A 22,417-nucleotide genomic window follows, 5' to 3' on the forward strand; every position below is an offset into this window, starting at 1 on the left:
CACTAAACTAGTATATATATATAAACATGATTGATTATTAATTATAAATTATAAATAGTTTGTGGCGTGAGAATTGTACTTGTTGATTTAAAAAGAAAAAGAAACTATTGTACTTGTAGCCCCCAGTTGATGAGACGGCTGAGAAGTGTGTTAACACCTGATCACGACCCCTTTCAAAACATATAAACAAAACACTTGCTTGCAATTCGTCGATCCCAAACGCCAGCGAAGCTTCCTCTCTCTTTTGTTACTGCCACACGCCGCCTTCGAATTTGGACGATACGCGTATATATATATATATATATATATATATATATATATATATATATATATATATTCATTCATCCCCACACCAAATTCCAGAAACACCCACTTCTTCTGGCGACCCTTGGACCGTTCACTCCGAGGATCATCATCTTCTTCTCTATTTTTTTTTTTCTTTTCTGACGCTTCTCCTTTTACCCCAATTCTATTACTTGAAGATGCCTCGTACTTCATCCAAGAAGGGCGTTACTGGTTCTGCTGCCTCCACCAATCCTGCCGTCGATTTGTTTCGCTCCGGTAAAACTTCCTCTTCCGATTGTTTACAATTTTAATTATTGATTCCAATGCATCTTCTCGAAAAATTAGTATTGCATGTTTGCTTCGCACATGGAGTTTATGTTGTTTTATGTGAATGTTCTCCCAACTTTTAAAGTTCCTATTCTTTGAATAAAGATTTTAATTATTTTTCTTTTGGATAGATCATGTAACCCTCTCCCTTCCCTTTTTGTTTTTATGAGTATTAGATCATGTAGACCCCATAGAAATTGGATGTTGATAACTGATGGTTAATTCGCATTAGTGGCTTCCAAATCTTGGGACATGTACAATTAGATTAGTTTCAGTGAAGTGTCTATGACAAGAGGGTAGAGGTTACCCGATAGTCCGGTACTTGTACTAGTGGGAGGTAGTGGGTACTCAATGGAATAGCTGAGCTACGTGCAAGCTATCCCGACACCACCGCCATCGGAAAAAAAAGGAGGGTTTTACCGTAAGAACTTGTTCATTTATTAGAATCTTGTGAGCCGCATGTGGGACTTGATTGCCACTTGAACTACGCTATCTGATTAAAGTTTTTCTGGAATGTTGTTCGAGTAGAGATGATAATTCTTGAATTAGTGGTAGTAAGGAGATGGTGTAAGTACTTGTTGCAACAATCTGGTCAAGATACAAACTATAGGCAGCTATGACCATCGGGGCAGAACAGTGTCACTGTCAAGCCCCCCCCCCCCCAAACCACAGTCCTCACACTCAAAGAAGAAGGCACTATAGGTTAGGAGTTTTAGTTTTTCCTGTATTCTGTAGTGCTTTAAATTTTCACTGGTTTACCTTTAAGTCTTTAACCCTCTTCCTCCTGTGCCCAACATAAAAGGAAACACATTATCTTTAAGGTCATCCCAGGGTATCATCCACTTGCCATTACAGAGTATCCAGTTGGTGTAGGCTTTGATGCTAATGTGGTTGGTGTTGTTAGGTTTTAGTCCTTTTTTTGTTTTGATTTTTGTGAGTGTTTGGGTATGGCTTTGTGAGATGTTATTCTCGGAATGTTTGGGAGTATTGAATGTGGATTTGTTGTCTCAGAAATTATGTCCCATTTGATTTGTATCTGCTGAACTTTTTGTCATAGGTGCTTGAGAACTACTCTATTAATGCACTCAGACCTCTTGGACACTTGTTCTTTTTTTTTGGTCATTATGTGTTATGGGTAGAATATAACGTATGCAGTAAAGCTGCATTACAACAGTATCTCACTTCGTTTTCATTGCTTCAGCTTCAAGTAAAGCAGCAAATAAGGAATTGGAACGTATCGATCAATTCTTTCATACATATGCCAATACTTCGTCTGGTATGATTGAGTAAGTATGCATTACCCTTTTTCTTTTGTATCGGTGTAATCCATGTTCTGTAATTTCCTAGCATTACAAGTACGTTATGTTGTTTGTGCTCCTAATATCCATCTTTTCCTGGAAGAAAGTCTTAGATTTTGAAGCAAGAAAGTTATGCTTGGAAAAACAAAGAAGAAAAAATATGGATATTATCGTTCAACTTTTCCACCCAACTACGGCAGTTTCACCAGCTTGTTTAAATTCCTTTGTTTTGCACTTGATTAATACACTTCATATTTTTCATGGTTAGCCCGGAAGGAATTGAGTTTCTTTGTTCTGATTTGGAAGTCGAACATACCGATGTCAGGATATTGATGCTTGCATGGTGAGATCCCTTATACTCTGTTACTTGTTAGTTTGTATGAAGTATCCTACATCTTCAGAGGTTTAATAACAATAACTTTGAATTTTAGGAAGATGCAGTCTGAAAAACAAGGATACTTTTCACTGGTATGTATTTGTTTGGCTACTACTAATATTACTTTAGCATTGCAGTATGTACTACACTGCTTTTGCTGTTTCAATCATCTTCCTCAATCTTTCACGGGTAGCTTTTGTTTCTTCCTTGCAAGATTGTCTATTGTGTCCATACTTGGAAAATTAAACTCATCTGTTATGTCTGTTTATCTCAAATACTGTAGTTCTTAAATTAAGGCTGGGTTCTGAGACTGTAGTTCTTAAATTAAGGCTGGGTTCTTTCTTTTCAAGGCATATAAATGTTCTTTGTTATCTTAGGGAGTTTGTGCCAAAGGGTACTCCCGTGAAAAGGGTGCTGAAGAGAATTGATCAAAGTTTCAGTTTCTCTTAAATGCTTAACTACTCTTAACCTGTGCATTGGTAAATAGAGTAAGAACATAGGAAATAGGCACTGACTCTGCAGGATGACAGTCTTGCAATGTTTTTCCCCAGGCAAGCCAGTCCCTGCAAAAATTAGCAAGCTAAATGGATGAATTGGTGTGCATTTTTTGTCTGTTTGGTCAGGATGATTATTCAATTGGATTATTGAATTATGCTTTTTCCACCTGTGTCTTAGATATGCCCATTTGAACATGTTCATACTTGTAGAATAGTCTTTTGTCCGGGATGACACGTAATCTAAAGTAAGGAATATTTGCCATGCGCCTAGAGAATCTTTTTTTTTAAGAATTCATCCCTGGGCTTATGTTTTGGAAGTTTATGATCAGTGTCCAGTGAGGTCTAGAAGCTACATTCATTGAGTAATAATTCTGCAGCATCTTCTGGAAGGAAGTTGGAGATACGGAAATAATAGCTGTTTATTGTAGGAAACCTAATTCTATATGATTATTCTATTGTACTGCATTATCTGCCACATCAGTTGGGTACTACATAAGGTGTTTAGACTTTTTGTTGAGATATTAGTGTTGTCTGCTACAGTATTGAAAGCCATGCATTTATTTGATGCTCTAATGATTCATGGTTTCTTGACTGTACCTCAACGTTTTACTATGACCACGCTTGGGTCATTTCATTAAGAAAATGTATGCTTGGCTTATTGTTAGTCCAATTAGTTTTAGTTTGCACCAAAGTTTAATGGAGGATCAATTTGTGCCAAAATACTAAGGGTAGTGAGCATTTGTAAAATAGTGAGCACTTATAAGCCTATCACTTAGTAAAATGCAAGAAATATGTGTATCAGGTTTTTCTAGGGATACAATTATTCTTTTTGGTCATAGTGTAGATTGTCTTGTTTGATTCTACGAAGATTAACAAATATTCCCGCTCCCTCTTCCACAAATCCAAAATAATGATAAGAACCCATTAACCATTTTGTTATGGTATGCAGTTGCTGGGCTTTTTGTCGATTTGATAGCTTTCTTTGCTTAGATTTGGTTGTATGCTTCTTATTGACTCACCATTGCTTTGACTACTAGGATGAGTGGCGGAGGGGCCTCAAAGCATTAAGAGCTGACACAGCACAGAAATTGAAGAAAGCACTTCCAGAACTTGAGAAGGAGGTACCTAATTATATTTGAACTTCAGCTCATGCTATGTGAAATTTTTGGTGCCCTTCTGCTGTGAGACGGATTGCTGCTCTGTTCCACTAAGATCCACATTTTCCTTTCTTTAAAAGGTTAGAAGGCCATCAAATTTTGTGGAGTTCTACTCCTATGCGTTTCAGTATTGCTTGACAGGTATGGTGCTTCCTCTGTCACATGTTGTGTAACATCAAGTAACATATTAATTCTTGAAGGAAAGATTCATTGATCAGCTTTAGACTGAAAAAGAAAACAAAGATGAAAAAGTACAGAATACTTTTATAAAATATTGATATGAAAATATATAATTAAATATAAGGCTTTGGAGCTTGGAAAGAATAAGTTGTTCTGTTATGCTGCGTTTAGATTTTATTTCCCTATTACAATGCATTTATAATAGAAAATTTTATTTTTGTAGCAGAAGGTAAATTGCATATTTGAAGTGTGTCTTCTTTCTTCTGATTACTGGTTCTCTTTTTCTTACCTCTTTTCTAGAGGAGAAGCAGAAGAGCATAGACGTCGAGAGCATTTGTCTCCTGCTTGATCTCGTTTTAGGGTTTGAATTTCGACCCCAAGTTGACGCGCTTGTTCAGTATTTGAAGGTGAGTTGCACCGTGCTCCACTTGCTATTTATAATCGGCCTCTGATAATGCCCTTAGGGTGCTTTTGAATGATATCATTTACTGCTAATCATTTATGTTCTGGAGCTCCTTCTAGAGTGGAAACCATTTGTTTGACCGGGAACCCTGCAGCTTCTATATATAGCTCCTTTTATATTGGATACTGAATCACTTCCCTTGTAAAAGGAGACTTTCCTGTTGAAAATCTTGCGTTTTTTAGTCATTGTTCCATATTTATTGAAGAAGAACCTTCAGCAGCATTGGATCAGAGTAATCTTTCTAACTTCTAGTAATTAGGAGTATGCTTATGTGCTTGGTTACTGGTGCAGACGCAGACTGATTACAAGGTTATAAACATGGATCAATGGATGGGATTTTATAGGTTTGTTAATGAGGTAAATCTTCAGTTCACTTTCAATTTGTCAATGTCTTGGTTATTCCATTTGTGTCATCACCTAATATGAGCAATCAGGTTGTCATCTGACAGTTGCATGCATCAGAATCCTTGTGGCGACTTTGATGACTCAATGTTAAGATTGAAGTCTTATCTCCTATCTTAATGTTTTTGTGTAACAGATTAGCTTTCCAGACTTAAGCAATTATGACCCCTTCCTTGCGTGGCCTCTGATCCTGGATAATTTTGTCGAGTCACTGAGAGCAAAGCAGGGCTAAGAACGCTGCTGTTTGGCATGTCACTGTGTGCACCAAATATTATTCATTAATGCGAAGTAGGTTCTCTGTTTCCACATAGTGATTGACTTCTGAAATTTGTTCAGCAGTGGTTTGCTGATAATAAAAATATTATCCCTGTGCAGGAGTCGTTCAAGTCAAGCTGCGCATACTATTGTTTGGAAATGTTTTTTTTCCTTTCCTTTATTCCCCCTCCCCCTTTCCCGACTTGTATGCTAAGATAAGATATGGAATGGTAAGTGGAGCTATTCTTCATACAACTACTCTTATTCAACATAAATATATAGATAGTTACTCTTATTGGTTATCCTTCCTTAAGGATTTTCTTTCTATCTTTCACTCTCTCCGTTAACCTGTTTGATTGGGCACGGAGTTTAAGAAAAAATAAAGACTTTTGAAATTTGTGGTTCTAAACAAGTCAAAAAAAGGTCGAGAGTATTTATGTGGATATAAAAACTTCTCATTAAGAGTAGAATTAGAAATTTAAGCTAAATTGTGTCCAAATTTAGAAAGAGTTATTCTTTTTGGAACGGATCAAAAAGTCAGCAAATACATGTGTTACAACTAGGCTACCATATTCCATGGTAGGTTTGAGAGAGAGCTAGTAGTTAGTGTTTTGACTTGTGACATATGATAGGTCGGTAAGATTGTGGGTCCAATTTCAGGTATAGCATAAGTCTAGAAATGGGCGCGCAAGAATAAAAGATTGGTAAACAAATTTGTGAGGGGTTTGGTATTTGGTAAAACTAGAGGAAAAGGAGGCCTTTTGATGCCGAAAGCTGCAAAAAGGCAACTTATTATTCTCAAAAAGGAAAAGCAGAACAGATTCCTAGTCACCCTAAATCTGATGTGTCAAATTATACTACGTTTTTTTTTTGTTATTGTTTTAAACCAAATTAGGACCTCTTGGTCTTGAAGTATTGCTTGGTCTGAACATGTCATCCAACATACTGCAAACTCAGGAGAATGGCGGAACTATTTATATTTTAATAAGCTCTTATAATTGCCTTTCAAGACTCAAATTTAATGTTGATGAGCTGTCGCCCATTTCATAGAAATCATTCATGTACAGAAATTTCAGAGTTGTTTGCTTTATGAAGTAAAGTGGAGAGCAAAAGAACAAATGTAGAACAGAACAAATCATGTGGAGTGGCCTTCATTATCAAGAAATCTATGTGGATATCAAGGCTGAAGATGAAGGCACTGGACTTCTGCTTCTGTTGCTTCTACTTTTGATTGGCGGCGGAGAGCACGACTTTTCCTCCGAAGATGAAGATGAATCCGTCGACGGAGTCAGTCTATTAGAGCGGCTTCTTAGTTTCTTCATCTCCCCTTCATCGCATGCTTTGTCTTCAATCCGATGATGGCCAACTTTGGTTGAGTTCAAGCTCACTGGAATAATGCAATTGCAAAATAAACCTACACAAAATTAAGACGCAATTAATTCCCAAATTAAAAGGCATTGACGTACGGTAGCAAAAACAGGAACCGACCAAATTTGAAAAGAATCAGAACAATATTTTAATCACATCAAACCATATCAAGGAAAGTTCTTGGATAAGCAAATTCCTATAATTCAGAACTAGCTTTTCAATTGGGGAATAGGACGTTTACTACACTCTACGACTTTGAGTAGCTATCAGGCCACATCTGGGCCCCATAAATTTCCTAGTATTAAGCTATCTCTCAATGTGAAAACCTGATTAATCAACAAAGATATTTCAATTGTCTCCGTGTGACCTAATAGTCACGGGTTCGAGCGGTGAAATTAATCACTCACGGATATTTGCATCAGGGCAGTCAGTCTACCTCACAGCCCTTAAGATGCGGCCCTTCTCCGATTTTACATGAACACAGGATACTTCGTGCATTGGGCTTTTTTTTAAATAAAAAAAAAAGTAATTCAGTTGCAAAACAGAACAAGAACCAGTGTGTGAAACTGAAGAAATTTCCTAATTCAGCAACATCATGAGAAAACAAAAAATTCCAAAGAAGACAGAATATTTTGGAACTCCATAAAGTGACAAGAAATATATAGTATAATTACATATTAAGTAGTACTAACATAATAAGAAACATACTTAGGATAGTTAACCATGAGGGGTCGTTTGGTTGGAAACATGTTATCTTATGATTAATTATTCCGGGATTAGTTATCAATCCTGAGATTAGTTATACCACAATTATATCCCAACCAAACATGAGATAAACTTGTCCCAAATTTAATCTCGGGATTAATATCCCTTATCCCTCGTACCAAATGAGCCCCGACTGTTTTAGATATGAATTGTGCACCACTATTCAGATGATTCATATAGCCGACTCATAGTTAATTGATTGATTAAGAGACTTACCGATGCGTGCAAGTCGATTTACCCAACTGGGGATAGGATTGGCTGTAAGTTTAAGACAAGCATCATTGCAGAAATGGTTACAATTCTTAGTTATAAGGTTGTAAGCATTTCCTCTGTATTTCTCAGCAAGCTCTTCCATTACTCCCCTCACTTCTCTATGAGTCATCTCTGTCCATCCAATCAAAATTGCTTTCCTAAACGTAAATCCCTCGCACTGTTTCGGTTCCCCTTCAAATATCCCTGTTGTTGGATACTCGTGAGCTCCAAATGCATACTCTACTCCGTGAACTAACAAAGAAATTACAATATTAATTAAGAAAATTTCTTGCTTTTCAAATAATTAAGCTACCTAAATATGCCTAGATCTAATAAATAAAGCACTACAAAATGTAAAAAAAAAAAAAAAAAAAAAAAGTCTGAGTTATTGCTGACCTTGAACACCAGAATGGTAAACACCAAGACCAAGCCAATAAGCATAGCCATTAATAGATGTGAGATCGTACACATTTAGATACACTGGCACTGTTCCACGCCCACATCTAACTGAATTCTTTCTGCACAACATTTTTGGATAGAACCCACAGATTTTCCCTTCTCCTCTCACTCCTTTACTCTGCCACCATAGCTAAAAAACAATAACCAGCCACATTATAGAGCAAAGACTGAATTTTTGACAATTAAATTCAGATATGTTAGCAGGTAGAAGAAAGAGAATTATGGGTTTTCTTTCTTTTTCTCTTCTCTTGGGAGAAGATTATCGGCGGCGTGATAGCGCCGGCGCCGTCTAGTTTTGTTGTTATATACTTGTAAAAATGTATAGAAAGCAGAGGAAAAGAGGCTTTTATAAATTTGAGAGGGAATTAGGGGAAAGAGGCTTTAAAAAGATATTATATAGGTTGGAAACTTAGGAATCTGAGCTGTGGGGTGATCCAGTTTTTTGAAATTTTAAAAGCTCTATTTTTTTGGGAGAAAGTAACGTACACTCATTATGATATCCACTGGAAATCCAGGAGTGGGTTCCTTATTATATTGGGATGGGGCTCTCTCTTTCTCACTAAACTAATGAAGGGGCATTTGATTACTGTTATGGAATGATTATGGACCCTTTATCTTCAATCATTCTGGTTTAAAGAAACTAAACAAACCTTATTCATCTCTTAATATTAAAGACTTTGAGATACAGTATAGTATAGTATATCTTGTAATACAGGATTTCTGTTAAGGAAGTTCAAAAAAGTAAAAAGTTAAAAAAAAAATTAGAAGGGATTGTGGTCAACCCAGCAACCACACATAGGAATGGCAATGGCGTGCGGCGAGGCGGGGCGGGTTTGATCTTAACCCGAAAAATTTCAACATGTCATGTCCCCAAAGACCCGCCCGGCCCGCAATATATTTTTTTTCATTTTGTTATTTTTCCTGAAAACACACAAGTTTAGATATTTTATTTTTTTCAGTTTCTTAAATCCCTTATATGGATCCAACAATTATAGTTTTATTTTAAAAAATTATAATAGAAAATATAACTGAATTTGGAAAATGAATGCGGAAAATCAACATATCGTATACCTAAATTTACATATTAACTTGTACTTGATAAATTTCTATATAACAAATATGCACCATAATTTTATATATATATATATAAGTTCATATATGTGTACTGATACTTAAATGAAATATGATATAGCAGTAGTAGACAGTGGACAAGGTCCTTGGCACGTATAGGTGAATGTCTTATATAGTCAATAGTAATAATTGCATAGTCATATTCTCCCGCCATTCTATATTTGTTACTTGACTTAGTGCCTTATTTATACAATCTATAGTGATTTCACATAAGGAAACCCGCAATCGCCTGGCCCCGCATTAGATTTTAAAAAATCGATTTCAAGTCACCCTGCACCCGTCCCGCCCTGCCTTGCATAAGATCAAACTTGCCCCGCACTCGTGTCGCCCCATTGTCTTCCCTACTCACAAAGGCTTTGAACCCCCTTGATCACCGAGCTATGTTTTTGGGCTTTGACAAGGAAATTCAAAATATAACATATAGAGATACAAAATAAATTTTTTCTTTATATATATAGTGTAATTTTCTAGGAAGGGGGTTCTAGTGAACCTTTTTCCGCCCATGCTTGTAATTGGTTTCTATTTTTTTTGTTTTGAAAGAAAGTAATCATATATTCATCTACATTGTTGAGTTTGTGGCCTTAGTTTAGAGTGTGACAGTGTGGTTATGCAAGAAATAGTTTTGCGAGCTATACAATCTTAAGTTTTGGGTACACATAATAAATGAAATTAGTAACGAAAAAATTAATACAAATATCACTACTAAAAAGTTGTTTAATTTCGTCCACCAAAACCGACCGAAGTCGATCGAAAATTAATAAAAATCGACCGATTTTTGACCGTTTTGAATTGGTCAGAAAAATGATGGTCGCTAACATGTATCGACCGAAGCAAAGCGTTGACTGACTGTCAACCTTCAAATTCCGATCGAATTCGATAACCACTAAAAAAAATTCGGTCGGATTTTTTTTAAAAAAATAATTTTATTTAAATAAATAATTAGTTGTAAGTTATAATAAATTATTAATTCTGTTAGCGGAAACATAAAAGAATTGAACACAAGATTTAACGTGGTTCGGATCAAAATAATCCTACGTCCACCAGAGAACAGTTGCCTTTTTAATATTAACAAAGGAAGGGGAGAGTTCCCAATTACACTTGAGAGAATTTCTCTCTACTCACTACAATGTGTTGTATTATTTTTGGGATGGTTTCTACAAATGAAGGAGTGCATCTATTTATAGAGGTAAAGACCTCCTCTTGATGTCATTGGTGACATCAAACTACCTCCTCTTGATGTCATGGGTGACATCAAAGGAGGAAGCTTCCTCCTAGCATCCACACCAACTCTTTCCACCAACTCTTCCAATTGGCATGTCATTGTTGACTAAACATAAACCAACACCTTCAATCTCCACCTTGGTTTACGTTTCGAGCGTGCGTGTGAACAACTCTGGCCAAAACTTCTAAGCTTACTGGGCAACCTCGTTATAAGAAACAAGAAGAATCAAACCATTGTTGAACATACCGCCTCCACCTTACAACTGTTCTCTTCGGAGTTGCATCAGTTGATGCACACCCCCGCCAAGTCCTTGCAGTGTGCAAACTTAGCGAGTGAGACTATCTTGGTCAACATATCTGCAGCATTATCGTCTGTGATAACCTTCACGATCTTGATAGTTCCCTCTTCAACAACATCTCGAATAAAATGAAATCTGACATCAATGTGTTTAGTGCGCTCATGAAATCTCTGATTTTTCATTAGATGAATAGCACTCTGACTATCACATCTAAGAGTTGATTCCAGCTGAACCAAACTCAATTCCGCTACTAAACCTTTCAACCAGATAGCTTCCTTCACCGCCTCTGCTATTGCCATGTATTCTGCTTCTGTCGTAGACAAAGTGGCAATTGACTGTAGAGTCGAATTTCAACTAACAGTACTGCCAACGAGGGTAAAGATGTATCCAGTTGTGGACCTTCTTCTGTCAAGATCTCCTGCATAGTCAGAATCTACATAACCGAGAATTGAAATACCTCCACCACTTTTTCGAAAGGTCAGACCAACACCAGAAGCTCCTTTGAGATATCTCAATATCCACTTGACAGCTTCCCAATGCCTCTTTCCTGGGCTGGACATGTATCTACTTACCACACTTACAGATTGAGCAATATCTGGACGTGTGCATACCATAGCATACATAATGCTACCAACTGCACTGGCATAAGGAATCTTTGACATATGCTCCACCTCATCCTCGGACTGAGGCATTTGTAACTCTGAAAGTTTAAAATGAGGAGCTAATGGTGTACTTACAGGCTTGCACGTATGCATATTGAATCTCTTGAGAACCCTTTCAATATACCTCTTCTGAGAAAGATGTACAACACCGTCTTCTCTTGAAATCTCCATACCAAGGATTTTCTTTGCAGCTCCTAAATCCTTCATGTCAAATTCCTTACTCAACAGTTTCTTCAAAGCATTTATCTCTGTAATGTTGTTAGCAGCAATAAGCATATCATCAACATACAACAGTAAATAAATCATTGAGTTACCAGACATCTTCTTGTGATACACACAGCTATCAAATGCACTCCTTGAGAATTCATGTGTAGTCATGAATGCATCAAACCTCTTGTACCACTGTCTAGGGGATTGCTTCAAACCATACAAAGACTTCTTTAGTTGGCATACGTGATCTTCTTTTCCCTCAGCTAGGAAACCTTCAGGCTGATCCATATAGATTGTCTCTTCTAGATCACCGTGTAAGAAAGCAGTTTTGACATCAAGCTGTTGAAGCTCCAAGTCAAATTGGGCAACCAATGCTAGTAGCACGCGAATTGAGCTATGCTTCACGACTGGAGAGAAAATCTCATTGTAGTTAATTCCCTCCTTCTGACTGAATCCTTTTGCAACCAATCTCGCCTTGAACCTAGCATCTTCCACTTCAGGAATTCCCTTTTTCTTTCGGTAGACCCACTTGCATCCAACTGTCCTCTTCCCCTTTTGTCTTTTTACTAAGACCCATGTCTGATTCTTGTGAAGAGACTTCATGTCTTCAGTCATGGTTAACCGCCATTGTACAACATCCTTGCAAGAAGTTGCTTCAATATACGAGGAGGGCTCCAGATCCTTAATCTCTTCTTGTGCAGCTACGAACACATATGCAATCAAGTTTGCTTGATCTATAAGGCGTTCCGGTTCTCGTGTCTGCCTCTTCTCCCTCCCCTTCGCAATTGTGTATGGTTCATTGACAGCAAGTTCTTCAACGCCTACATCTTCTGACTCATCTTTAACCTGAGTCTCTTGATCCTTTTCCTTGGCAAGCTCCACCGGAAGCTCCACCTGCTCGTTGTTCTTGTTTCCTGAAAACTCCACGGAAACTTTACGGGGATCAAGTATAGAGGATTCATCGAAGGTGACATCTCTACTAACTATAAATTTGAGTAAAGACAAACACCAAAGTTTGTACCCTTTTACTCCATCCACATACCCTACGAATATGGCCTTCTTAGCCCTTGGTTCAAGCTTTCCTTCATTAACGTGATAATAAGCTGGACACCCAAATACTCGTAAGTATGAATAGTTAGAGGGTTCACCTGACCATACCTCATTCGGAGTCTTAAAGTCAATTGTCGATGCTGGAGATCGATTGACAATATGAGCAGCAGTGTGAACTGCTTCAGCCCAAAATACTTTGGACATTTTGGCTTGTAGGAGCATACAACGAGCCTTTTCAAGAAGAGTTCTGTTCATTCTCTCGGCAACTCCATTCTGCTGTGGGGTATGCCTGACAGTCCTATGTCTTGAGATCCCATGAACCTTGCAGAATTCATTAAACTCTTCATTGCAAAACTCCAAGCCATTGTCTGTGCGAAGATACTTGATTTTCCGCTCCATTTGATTTTCAACCAAAATCTTCCACTCTTTAAATGCTTCAAAAGCATCACTTTTTGCCTTCAAAAAATGCACCCAAACCTTTCGTGAGAAATCATCAATAAAAGTGAGAAGATACCTCTTTTTGCCCTTCGATGGAAGTTTAGAGGGACCCCATAAATCTGAATGGATGTAGTCTAGCACTCCTCTTGTCTTTTGTTTGCCAGTGCTGAAGCTGGCCTTCTTTTGCTTCCCTAGAACGCAGTGCTCACAGAAGTCAAGTGTGCTAATCTTCTTACCTTCCAAAAGGTTACGATTGCTCAACATCTCCAGTCCACGTGCGCTCATATGACCCAGTCTCATGTGCCATAGTCTTGCCTTGTCATCATTAGATAACTGCACTGTAGATGCATTTGCAGAGCCAACAATGGTGCTTCCGGCCAATGTGTAAAGGCCGTTCTCCAGCTTGCCTTTCAGCATGACTAAAGAACCTTTAGTCACCTTTATAGTTCCTGCTTCGCTCATGTACCTGTAGCCTTGTTCATCCAGAGTACTCAGGGAGATCAAATTCTTCTTCAGATCAGGAACATGACGGACTTGTGTAATAGTCCTCACGACTCCATCATGGCAGCGAACCCGAACTGAGCCAATGCCAACTATTGCACAAGTTGCATTATTGCCCATTACTACGGTTCCTCCACTTTTCTCATAGCTGCTAAACCAGTCTTTTCGGAACGTCATATGCAGAGTGCAAGCAGAGTCTAATACTCATTTGTTTCCATAACTACTATTATTATTATTACACGATATTGTTAGTACATAATCATTATCAAAATCATGTACTTGTTCAACTGTGGATGCACTCGCCTTTTTCTTGGACTTTGACATTGGGCAGTCTCGTTCAAAGTGCCCCTTCTTGTCACAACCCCAACACTCTGTATTCTTCTTGTTCACATGAGACTTTGATCTGTGCTTTGATTTGCTCTTTCCCTGTTGGCTAGTCTGGCCTCTCACAAAAAGCCCACTTGCCTAGTCATCTCTATTTCCTTCAATGTGCCTCCGCACATCACTAGAGTTAAGTGTCTGCCGCACTTGCTCAAGCTTGATAGGCTCCTTGCTATACATCATTGAATTCTCAATATCACGATATCCTGAAGTCAATGAAAATATCAAAGCACATGCAAGTGTCTCCTCCTCCTTTTTAATTCCTGTAATCTGTAAGTCCATGACAAGTTTATTGAACGCATCTAAATGATCTTGTAACGAAGTACCTGACCCCATCTTAAATGTGTGAAGAAGTCGTTGTAACAACATCCTTGTTGTCACTGATCGATCTTGGTATAGCCCTTCTAGCTTTTCCCACAACTGTTTGGCCGTCTCTTCGGTACCCGTACTCACTTCACAAAGCACGTTAGGTGCAAGGGATAGTTGGATTGCACTCAATGCATCCCCTTCAATCTTCTCCTTGTCGGGAGCTGATATATCCGTAGGATACTTTCCGTCAATAGCATGGATTGAACCTTCCCTCCGCAGTAACGCCATCATCTGGATCTTCCAGATATTGAAGTTGTTGCGTCCATTGAATCTATCAATTTCAAACTTCATGGAACTCATATTTGCTTGTTCTTTCTCCTTGGATCGTTAAAGAATCCTGTCGCTCTGATACCAATTGTTAGCGGAAACGTAAAAGAAAGAACACAAGATTTAACGTGGTTCGGATCAAAATAATCCTACGTCCACCAGAGAACAATTGCCCTTTTAATATTAACAAAGGAAGGGGAGATTTCCCAATTACACTTAAGAGAATTTCTCTCTTAACTCTCTACTCACTACAATGTATTGTATTATTTTGGGATGATTTCTACAAGTGAAGGAGTGCATCTATTTATAGAGGTAAAGACCTCCTCTTGATGTCATTGGTGACATCAAACTACCTCCTCTTGATGTCATGGGTGACATCAAAGGAGGAAGCTTCCTCCTAGCATCCACACCAACTCTTTCCACCAACTCTTCCAATTGGCATGTCATTGTTGACTAAACATAAACCAACACCTTCAAATTCATTTAAAAAAATAAATATAAATTCATAATTTTCTATCGAATTCAGTGGGAAATTATGAATTTCTGCAATAAATTGTAGTTTCCGACCGATTTCGGTCAGAAATCTAGGTAAAAACTGGGCAGATGTTGATACCCAATTTTCTCTATGTATTTTTATACAAAATACTTTCAAAATAGCATGTACATGCACATATAAGCATGCCCCAAGAGTTTTGTATTTTTTCCTAATTTTTAAGATTTTTGAAATCAATTTATTGTTTATTATAGCATTGCAAAATCCATAATTATTCCCAAAATCATCAGTTTTTGTGAATAATTTATTTTTATTCCCATATTTATACCAAAATATAGTTAAGATAATTTTTTTACATTTTTACAAATTTATTTGGTATGTTAAAAGCTAAATTGCATATAATTGCAATTGTAGACTACTTTAAGATTAATAGCATTTTATAATTGTAAAATTGGTTCCAATATTTTTAAATTAATATTTATATATTTTTTGTTGGCTCAGTACTTTTAATTTACTTTCAAGATCATTTTACCATTGTTATAAAAATAAAAAGGAAAAAACTGGCTATTTAAATCTAGCCCATTGTATTTCAATCATAGCCAAATTGATCATTCTAATTGACCCAATTCTGAAACCCAATTGGACCGGCCCAATTCCGATTTAACCCAACCCCTTTACCCATTTATCCGACCCGCCCGATTTTCTTTTAGATCAACGGCTCCCCTCATCCCCTTCTTTTTTAAATTCAAACGACCCCTTTACCCTACTTCATTCTCACCAACCGCCGCCTCTGCAGCCCTCCACTATCTCAAACCCTAGCCTCCTCCTGCCTTGTTCCACCGTGTTTTCACCGGAATCCATGGCTTCTCAGGCAATGGACAACCTATATTCACCTCCTCCGGCTCTTGCATGCCTGATGCTCGAAGGTTCGAGGCCAGACTCGAAGGTCTTCACTCAAACCTTCACCGATTTGAAGATTCCGGCCATCTCCGACTTTGCTCCAGTGGCTCTTGGTTTTCTGAGCCTGTTTCTGACCTTATCCGACTTAGATCGGACATCTTTCCAAGCCTTTCTCATTCCAGGGTTCCTCTGAAACCCTAGCTATTCGAGGTTTTCTCTGATTGTTCTTTTAAATCTATGCTATGTCTGTACTTTACTGGAGTCAAATGCTTTCCCCAATTTTTCTTTCAAAAATTACTTCTTTCCGATCTAGGGTTCTGAAAGCTTAAAATGTTTTTCTGGCTCTTCCTTTTCTTTTCTTTGTATGTATGCATATATACTACGTTCGTATGTTTTCTTTTTTACCACACATGTATTGTCCTTCTACTTTTCTTTTATACATGTTACTCCTGTGCTCACATGATTATCCTTGTTATGTTTTCATTACTCTTCTACTATATGTGTTTACTGTTAAGTTCTTCGATTTTTGTTTGCTTTACTGAACTCTGTTCGTGTTCTTGCTAAATGTGTTTCATCTACTGCTTCTTAAGTTTGTATCACTTTTTCTTCTGAACTTGTTTAAGTTCTGAGTTTTTCTCAAAACGTGTTCTCCATGCTTTTGACTGTGTATCATGTCTGTTTGTTTCTCATAAGTCTTTGGAAAAAGACTCCTGAGCCTCTATTGAGTGGTTTGCCTTCTCATCTCTATTGTCTGACTCAATCGAAACCCTAAGGTTCGGGGATTCCTTGGCATTTTGATCTTTTGTGTGCGAGTTAGGTTCCACTTCGGGACCCTGGACTCTCAGACTCATTGTGAGTCTGCAAACTAGACTTATACCTCTTCTTGCTTATGATTCTAAACCTTTCTTTGTTAAACTCTCTTCTAAATAATTTGACAAACCCCTCTGGTATTCATATATTTGTGTGCTTTATATATAAGGACTCTGCCTTCAAAGGTTTTTGATTGATTCTGAAATCCTCTAATGGGGTTTGATTAATTGTTACTGATTTTTCTTTAATTGAACCTCCTTTACCTTTTCCTGACTTGGTTCACTAGAATTGAATTGTAATTTTGATTTCCCTGGCTGTTTGATTGATTCCCTTTCCTTATTTTTTCCAAGCCGTGTACTATTGAATTCTTTCCTTTAATAACTTCTCTGTATTTACCCCTTTTGTGCTACTTTGAAAAGGTTTTAATCAAAACTGCTTTCCTTAATTGGCTTTTACCCATTGAAATCAGAATCCCTTAACTAAAGGGAGATTGATTTCAATGTTATTTCCTTACCTTTTCTCACTTGTGTTATGCACTATAAAAGGGGCACGACCCTTCTGCACTTTGATGGTCCTTAACTTACAATTCAATACTTTTACAACACACTTCGAATTGCATACTCTTACACACTACTACTACTTTTAAAACCTGCATTCCCTCTTGCTCTCTCCTCTACTGCTGTTCTCTGCTCCTGCTTATTATTAGCTAGGTGAAAGTCAAGGCTAATATACTACTACTACTTTGTCTTTGCATCCTGCTCTTGCTCTTTTACTGGTATGTGTTGATTCATTTCCTAGCAATCATCCTAATGTGTTTACTTAGAACCTTTACATCTATGCCTATTACTTGCAATGTTTGACATGTTCATATGCTGCTCTTTTGCTTTTTACTGCTCTTGCTCTTTTACTCTTGCTCTTTCCTAGCTGTTTGCTTTATTTTCTTGCGAATGCTTGATCCCTATACCTTTACCCTCTATGTGTTTGTAAATGGGGATTCAGGGCATGGCAACATGAGTTGTTGTCCATGAACGAAATTTTAAACCTAAGTAAAGGGTGTCTGTAGGTTTTATTGATGATCATGTCCTTTGCCCACTTTTCCTTTGTCTATTGTTTCTGTTATGAATCACCTACCCTTACCCCCTATATATGCTGAGTTAAGGCTCATAATCTGGTAGCCTCTTAAATGGCTGCCCAGGCTTGAGCCTGGCTTTTAATAAGCCCTAACTCCTCAACTTGAAATGACAAGTTGGTCAGGGGTGTGCCAGTACTTCAAGTTGCTTGGCATGACCACCAGCTCATCACTCCCCCTCCCCTGCACTTGCACCTACTCTTAGATTTTAAGTTCTGCCCCCTCCTGTGAGCCTTGCTTTGGGACCTTGAGTTCCCTCTGAACTTGGACATTTGAGGGCTGGCCCTTCCACACTGCACTATGTCCTTGATTCTGAAATATATTTGGGGTTAAGCATTGCCTGGAGCCCCTTTGAGACTCTTGGGAACTTTGACACATCCCAAATAAGAGAAAGGCTTTGGAACTTGATCTTTGGAGTTGGTTTACTTCATGCTTCAGACACAAGTACGAATCAGGCTCTCCTTGGTTGGGATTTTTAGTTTTCTGATGTAATTTTTGTTTTATTTTTCTTTTATCAATTCTGGTTTGTAATAATCTTGTAATAAACATTTGGGGTCGGTTAGTGGAAAAGGGTGTGGAACTATGCATGCAAGGGGTAGATATCATGCCTACATGGGTTATCATTTATAAAATTCTGCATCTCATCTAGAGATCATGCCTATATGAATTACTCTGTTTTAAAGTTCTGCATTTTATAAATCATTGAAACTCTACATTCTCACATAGATACCATGTCCATAAGATTTCTGCATTCTCATATAGACACCATGCCTATAGGACTTTCTGTATTCTGCATATGCATCTATCATTAGGCAAACGTGTATATAGGAATCAGTATTTTAGACACCAGGCCTATAGGACTTCTGCACTTCTATAAACGTTTAAAAATCACTAACGCCTAGATATCATGTCTATAGGATTTTTGCAACTGTATAAGATCAATGACACTTAGAAACCATGCCTATATGATCAGTTAATCGAATCAGCCTCGTTTCGAATCTAAAACATGTCTTAAAATCTGCGGATCCCTTTTTTTTTAAAATTAGTAAAGCTTTTCCTTAAAATCACTATACTTTGCATTATTAGATATCATGCCTATAGGTTTCACCTAGGCAAGCTTTAGGGTAAAAGCCATAAGTGCATCAGTCTTTGACAATTCTAACCAGTAGGCAGGTCTGATTCGGATTTCTTATCTGAAGTATGTAATAAATCAGTCTGCCTCACGCATTTTTTAAGTTTAATTCAGACCTAATCAGTACATGTAAGACATGCTAAACTCTATGCTTTTCTGACTTGAGGAGGTTTATTTGAGCCTTTCAACTGTTATGTGTTTTACCATATCTGCTTTATGTGTTTTGTTTGTCGCCCTAGAATTTTATCCTTTTAAAACCATAAAAGCCCCAACTCCCTCCCCTTCAGGATTAGTAGTCTCAATGCCTCCGAGATTGATAGGATTGGGACGGGTAATAGCATGCAATAAGTAACGATACCATTCTGCGCTTTAATACCTTAACGGGGCGGGAAGGGTAGAATATGTATATGATGACCGGTGCGCTAATATCACGTGCGACCCCTCTTCTGAGGAGTGATTGCTAGATATTGCATTGAAGTGATCCATATTAATCACAAACCTAGGACCCCCTTTTTCTTTATTCGCTTCCTTTAGAGTTGTTTAAACTTTTCAAATCCTTGCTCTCTTTCTACTTACTTTCACAAGTTTCAACCTAATTGCAATGTTGTATGCAAGTCCTTATTTGAGCCTTGATTGTTTACTTGTAAAGTCACAATTGTAGTATGGCCGGGAACCACACTTGTGGATCCTGAGGGGTGCCTAACACCTTCCCCTCGGGATAATTTCTAGCCCTTACCCTAATCTCTGGTCTCTTCATCTCAAACTCATCCAAAAAGTGTCCTAATGCACTATAATCATTAGGTGGCGACTCTTCAACTTCTAAACCCAATTCTCAAAAGGGAATAGAGTTGTCCTTCCAATGTCGTATACCCGATTTATGACCCCACGGTTAGAGAAAAAGGGGGCATCGACAGCATGGCGACTCCGCTGGGGATTTTCTTTAGGCTTTTACCATTGCACGTTGCTTGTGACTTTATTATCTCATTAATTGCTTTACTTACTATCTTTTATTCTTTCACTATGAAACTGACTTGGCTCTTCATGTCTTTTCTTTCCTTTAGCTGCTTTCCTTTACTACTTTATTTCAATGCTGTTGTAATTACTGCAACTATTGTAATCATTCATCTTATGAACGTGAAGATACATGTCAATTTGTTTCATTCTTGTAAACTGCATCTTCAAAATCATATCTCACTCATGCCAAACAAATACCATAGCAATGCTTATAATGAGTGGTTGCGCTCTTCCAATATTATCACCCTTTAAATTCAGCAAAGGAGTATTTGCGGTAAAACCAGTCGATCAGCGGTGCAGTCGACGGTTCCGTGCCTTTCTCTCTTGAGTTGTCCGCTCAAGGGTACCTGTCTAATACCCCAATAGAAACCTTACTCTGTCTAACTGTGCATGCATCATGGTCAAACCTAGCCGAGTCAGTTATGTTGTCCACATAATGACTCATTAAGATAGCCTTGTCCAAAGTCCATCGGGTTTCCCTGAAACCCAAACGGACACCTACATGTTCTGTGCATTTATTTGGAGAACTAAATGCTTTTATGCTAATTATTGGTTTAAATAGTCGAGTATGGCAGGGTAAGGGTCTAACACTCTGTTTTGCAGAAAATGAGGCACGAAGTCCCCAGATTTGGCATGGTAACCAACATTCATCCAAGGCTGCTGAATTGGTGGGAAGATCTCCACTCCAGTGATCAGACACTCGTCCGCAAATACTTAGGGAATCTGCCTTATCTTCTAGAAATCCAGCCTGACAACAAAATCCTAGAGGTTGCAACTCTATTCTGGGATAGTGACGGGTCCGTATTCCGCTTTGGGAACCTTGAAATGACTCCTTTGCTCGAAGAAATAGGAGGCTTAGCTAGTATTCCTTGGGAGATCGAGTTGGAACTCATCGAACTCGAGCAGTATATGAATTTCTGCCTGATATTTTTGTAGCCTTTTCCATTTTATTTAGAAAGTCCCTGTGACTTGGTTGATGACGAGTTGTGAGTCACATCAGAGGATGACTCACCGTGCTCCATACTTGAGAGCTAGTTTCAGTCCTGTAATTACACCCTCATACTCGGCCTCATTATTAGTCATGTCGGGACATAATATGGACTGGCGAATGACTTTGCCTGTTGGGCCTCGAGCACGAGTCCCAGTCCAGATCCTGATGCATTGGAGGCACCATCAGTGTACATGACCCATAGGTCAGGTAACTTGGGAGAGGTAGGGGTGGATTCCTACTTGGCCTCAGGTGATATTTTGGCGCTGAAGTCAGTGATGAAGTCGGCGAGTACTTGCAACTTTATCATTGTTAGCGGCTGATATGTTATATCATGCTCGCTTAATTCGATGGCCCACTTGGCCAATTTACCCGACAACTCGGTTTTATGTAAAATGCTTCTTAGGGGTAAGGTCTTAACAACCGATATGGGGTGGCATTGGAAATAGGGTCTCAGCTTTCGTGAAGCTACGACTAATGCCAGTGCCAATTTTTCGAGGTGGGGATACCTCGTTTCGGCATCGACCAGGGTTTTGCTAATGTAATATATTAGAGATTGCGTACCTTTGTTTTCATGGACCAAGACTGCACTTACTGCTATGTCGGACACGGCCAGGTAGATTAAGAGACATGCGCCTGGTTCTGCCTTGGCGAGTAATGGGGGTGAGGAAAAGTATGCCTTTAGTTCTCTTAGGGCATTGGAGCATTAAAAATTCCACTAGAGTCCATTATCCTTTTTGAGAACGTTGAAGAATTTGTGACATATGTCAAAGGATCGTGAGATGAACCTCGACTGGGCAGCTATACGACATTTGTTTTACATAATAGAACAACCGAGTTGATTATCATAGGAGTCTCTAACTTGATAAAGAGGGCAAAGATAGCGTGGTAAGGTGATAACCAGTCCATCCCCAATATAACATCGAAGTCAACCATGTCTAGAAGCAACAAATTTACACGAGTCTCAAGACCTCCAATTACCACAATATACGAACGATGGACTCGATCAACCACAATAGAATCACCCATCGGTGTAGATACATAAACAAGAATACTCAGTGAATCCCTAGGCATGACCAGATACGGTGCAAAATAAGATGACACGTACGAATATGTAAACACTAGATCAAATAACAATGAAGCATCTTTATCACAAACCAGAACCGTACCTGTAATAACTGCATCTGAAGCCTCAGCCTCGGGCCTGGCTGGGAGAGCATAATATCGGGGCTGGGCCCCACCACCCTGAACCATATATCTGGGACGACCTGCTGCTAGCTGGCCTCCACCTCTAGCGGTCTGAGCTCCACCTCTACCTCCACCTCTATCACCTATACC

General features: G+C 38.4%; 2 protein-coding genes across 2 annotated transcripts; one reads left to right on the forward strand and one right to left on the reverse strand.

Moving 5' to 3' along the window:
- The first annotated feature begins 337 nt into the window (after nt 1–337).
- LOC104224194 (uncharacterized) lies at nt 338–5,535 on the forward strand. The gene is made up of 10 exons (XM_009775787.2): nt 338–561; nt 1,814–1,898; nt 2,179–2,253; nt 2,342–2,378; nt 3,821–3,904; nt 4,021–4,081; nt 4,421–4,527; nt 4,875–4,940; nt 5,122–5,273; nt 5,361–5,535. The coding sequence occupies exons 1-9, from the start codon at nt 483–485 to the stop codon at nt 5,215–5,217; spliced, it is 690 nt and encodes a 229-aa protein (XP_009774089.1). The 5' UTR covers nt 338–482; the 3' UTR covers nt 5,218–5,273; nt 5,361–5,535.
- Nucleotides 5,536–6,262: 727 nt separating this feature from the next.
- LOC104224201 (deSI-like protein At4g17486) lies at nt 6,263–8,257 on the reverse strand. Its single transcript, XM_009775797.2, has 3 exons — nt 8,022–8,257; nt 7,590–7,877; nt 6,263–6,654 (listed from the first exon to the last, which is right to left on the reverse strand). Exons 1-3 carry the CDS (start codon nt 8,152–8,154, stop codon nt 6,407–6,409), a joined length of 669 nt encoding a protein of 222 aa, XP_009774099.1. The 5' UTR covers nt 8,155–8,257; the 3' UTR covers nt 6,263–6,406.
- Nucleotides 8,258–22,417: the final 14,160 nt, after the last annotated feature.

This window comes from Nicotiana sylvestris, chromosome 3 (assembly GCF_000393655.2).
Source record: "Nicotiana sylvestris chromosome 3, ASM39365v2, whole genome shotgun sequence".
NCBI lineage: Eukaryota > Viridiplantae > Streptophyta > Magnoliopsida > Solanales > Solanaceae > Nicotiana > Nicotiana sylvestris.

What these genes read in the sequence shown, in the direction of transcription:
- LOC104224194 (XM_009775787.2), top strand. Translation starts at nt 483, where the DNA reads ATGCCTCGTACTTCATCCAAGAAGGGCGTTACTGGTTCTGCTGCCTCC. An exon ending in AGGATATTGATGCTTGCATG is followed by an intron (nt 2,254 to 2,341) that starts GTGAGATCCCTT and finishes TTTGAATTTTAG; the next exon opens with GAAGATGCAGTCTGAAAAAC. An exon ending in TTTATAGGTTTGTTAATGAG is followed by an intron (nt 4,941 to 5,121) that starts GTAAATCTTCAG and finishes TTTGTGTAACAG; the next exon opens with ATTAGCTTTCCAGACTTAAG.
- LOC104224201 (XM_009775797.2), bottom strand. Translation starts at nt 8,154, where the DNA reads ATGTTGTGCAGAAAGAATTCAGTTAGATGTGGGCGTGGAACAGTGCCA. An exon ending in TTACCATTCTGGTGTTCAAG is followed by an intron (nt 7,878 to 8,021) that starts GTCAGCAATAAC and finishes TTTCTTTGTTAG; the next exon opens with TTCACGGAGTAGAGTATGCA. An exon ending in AAATCGACTTGCACGCATCG is followed by an intron (nt 6,655 to 7,589) that starts GTAAGTCTCTTA and finishes AATTTTGTGTAG; the next exon opens with GTTTATTTTGCAATTGCATT.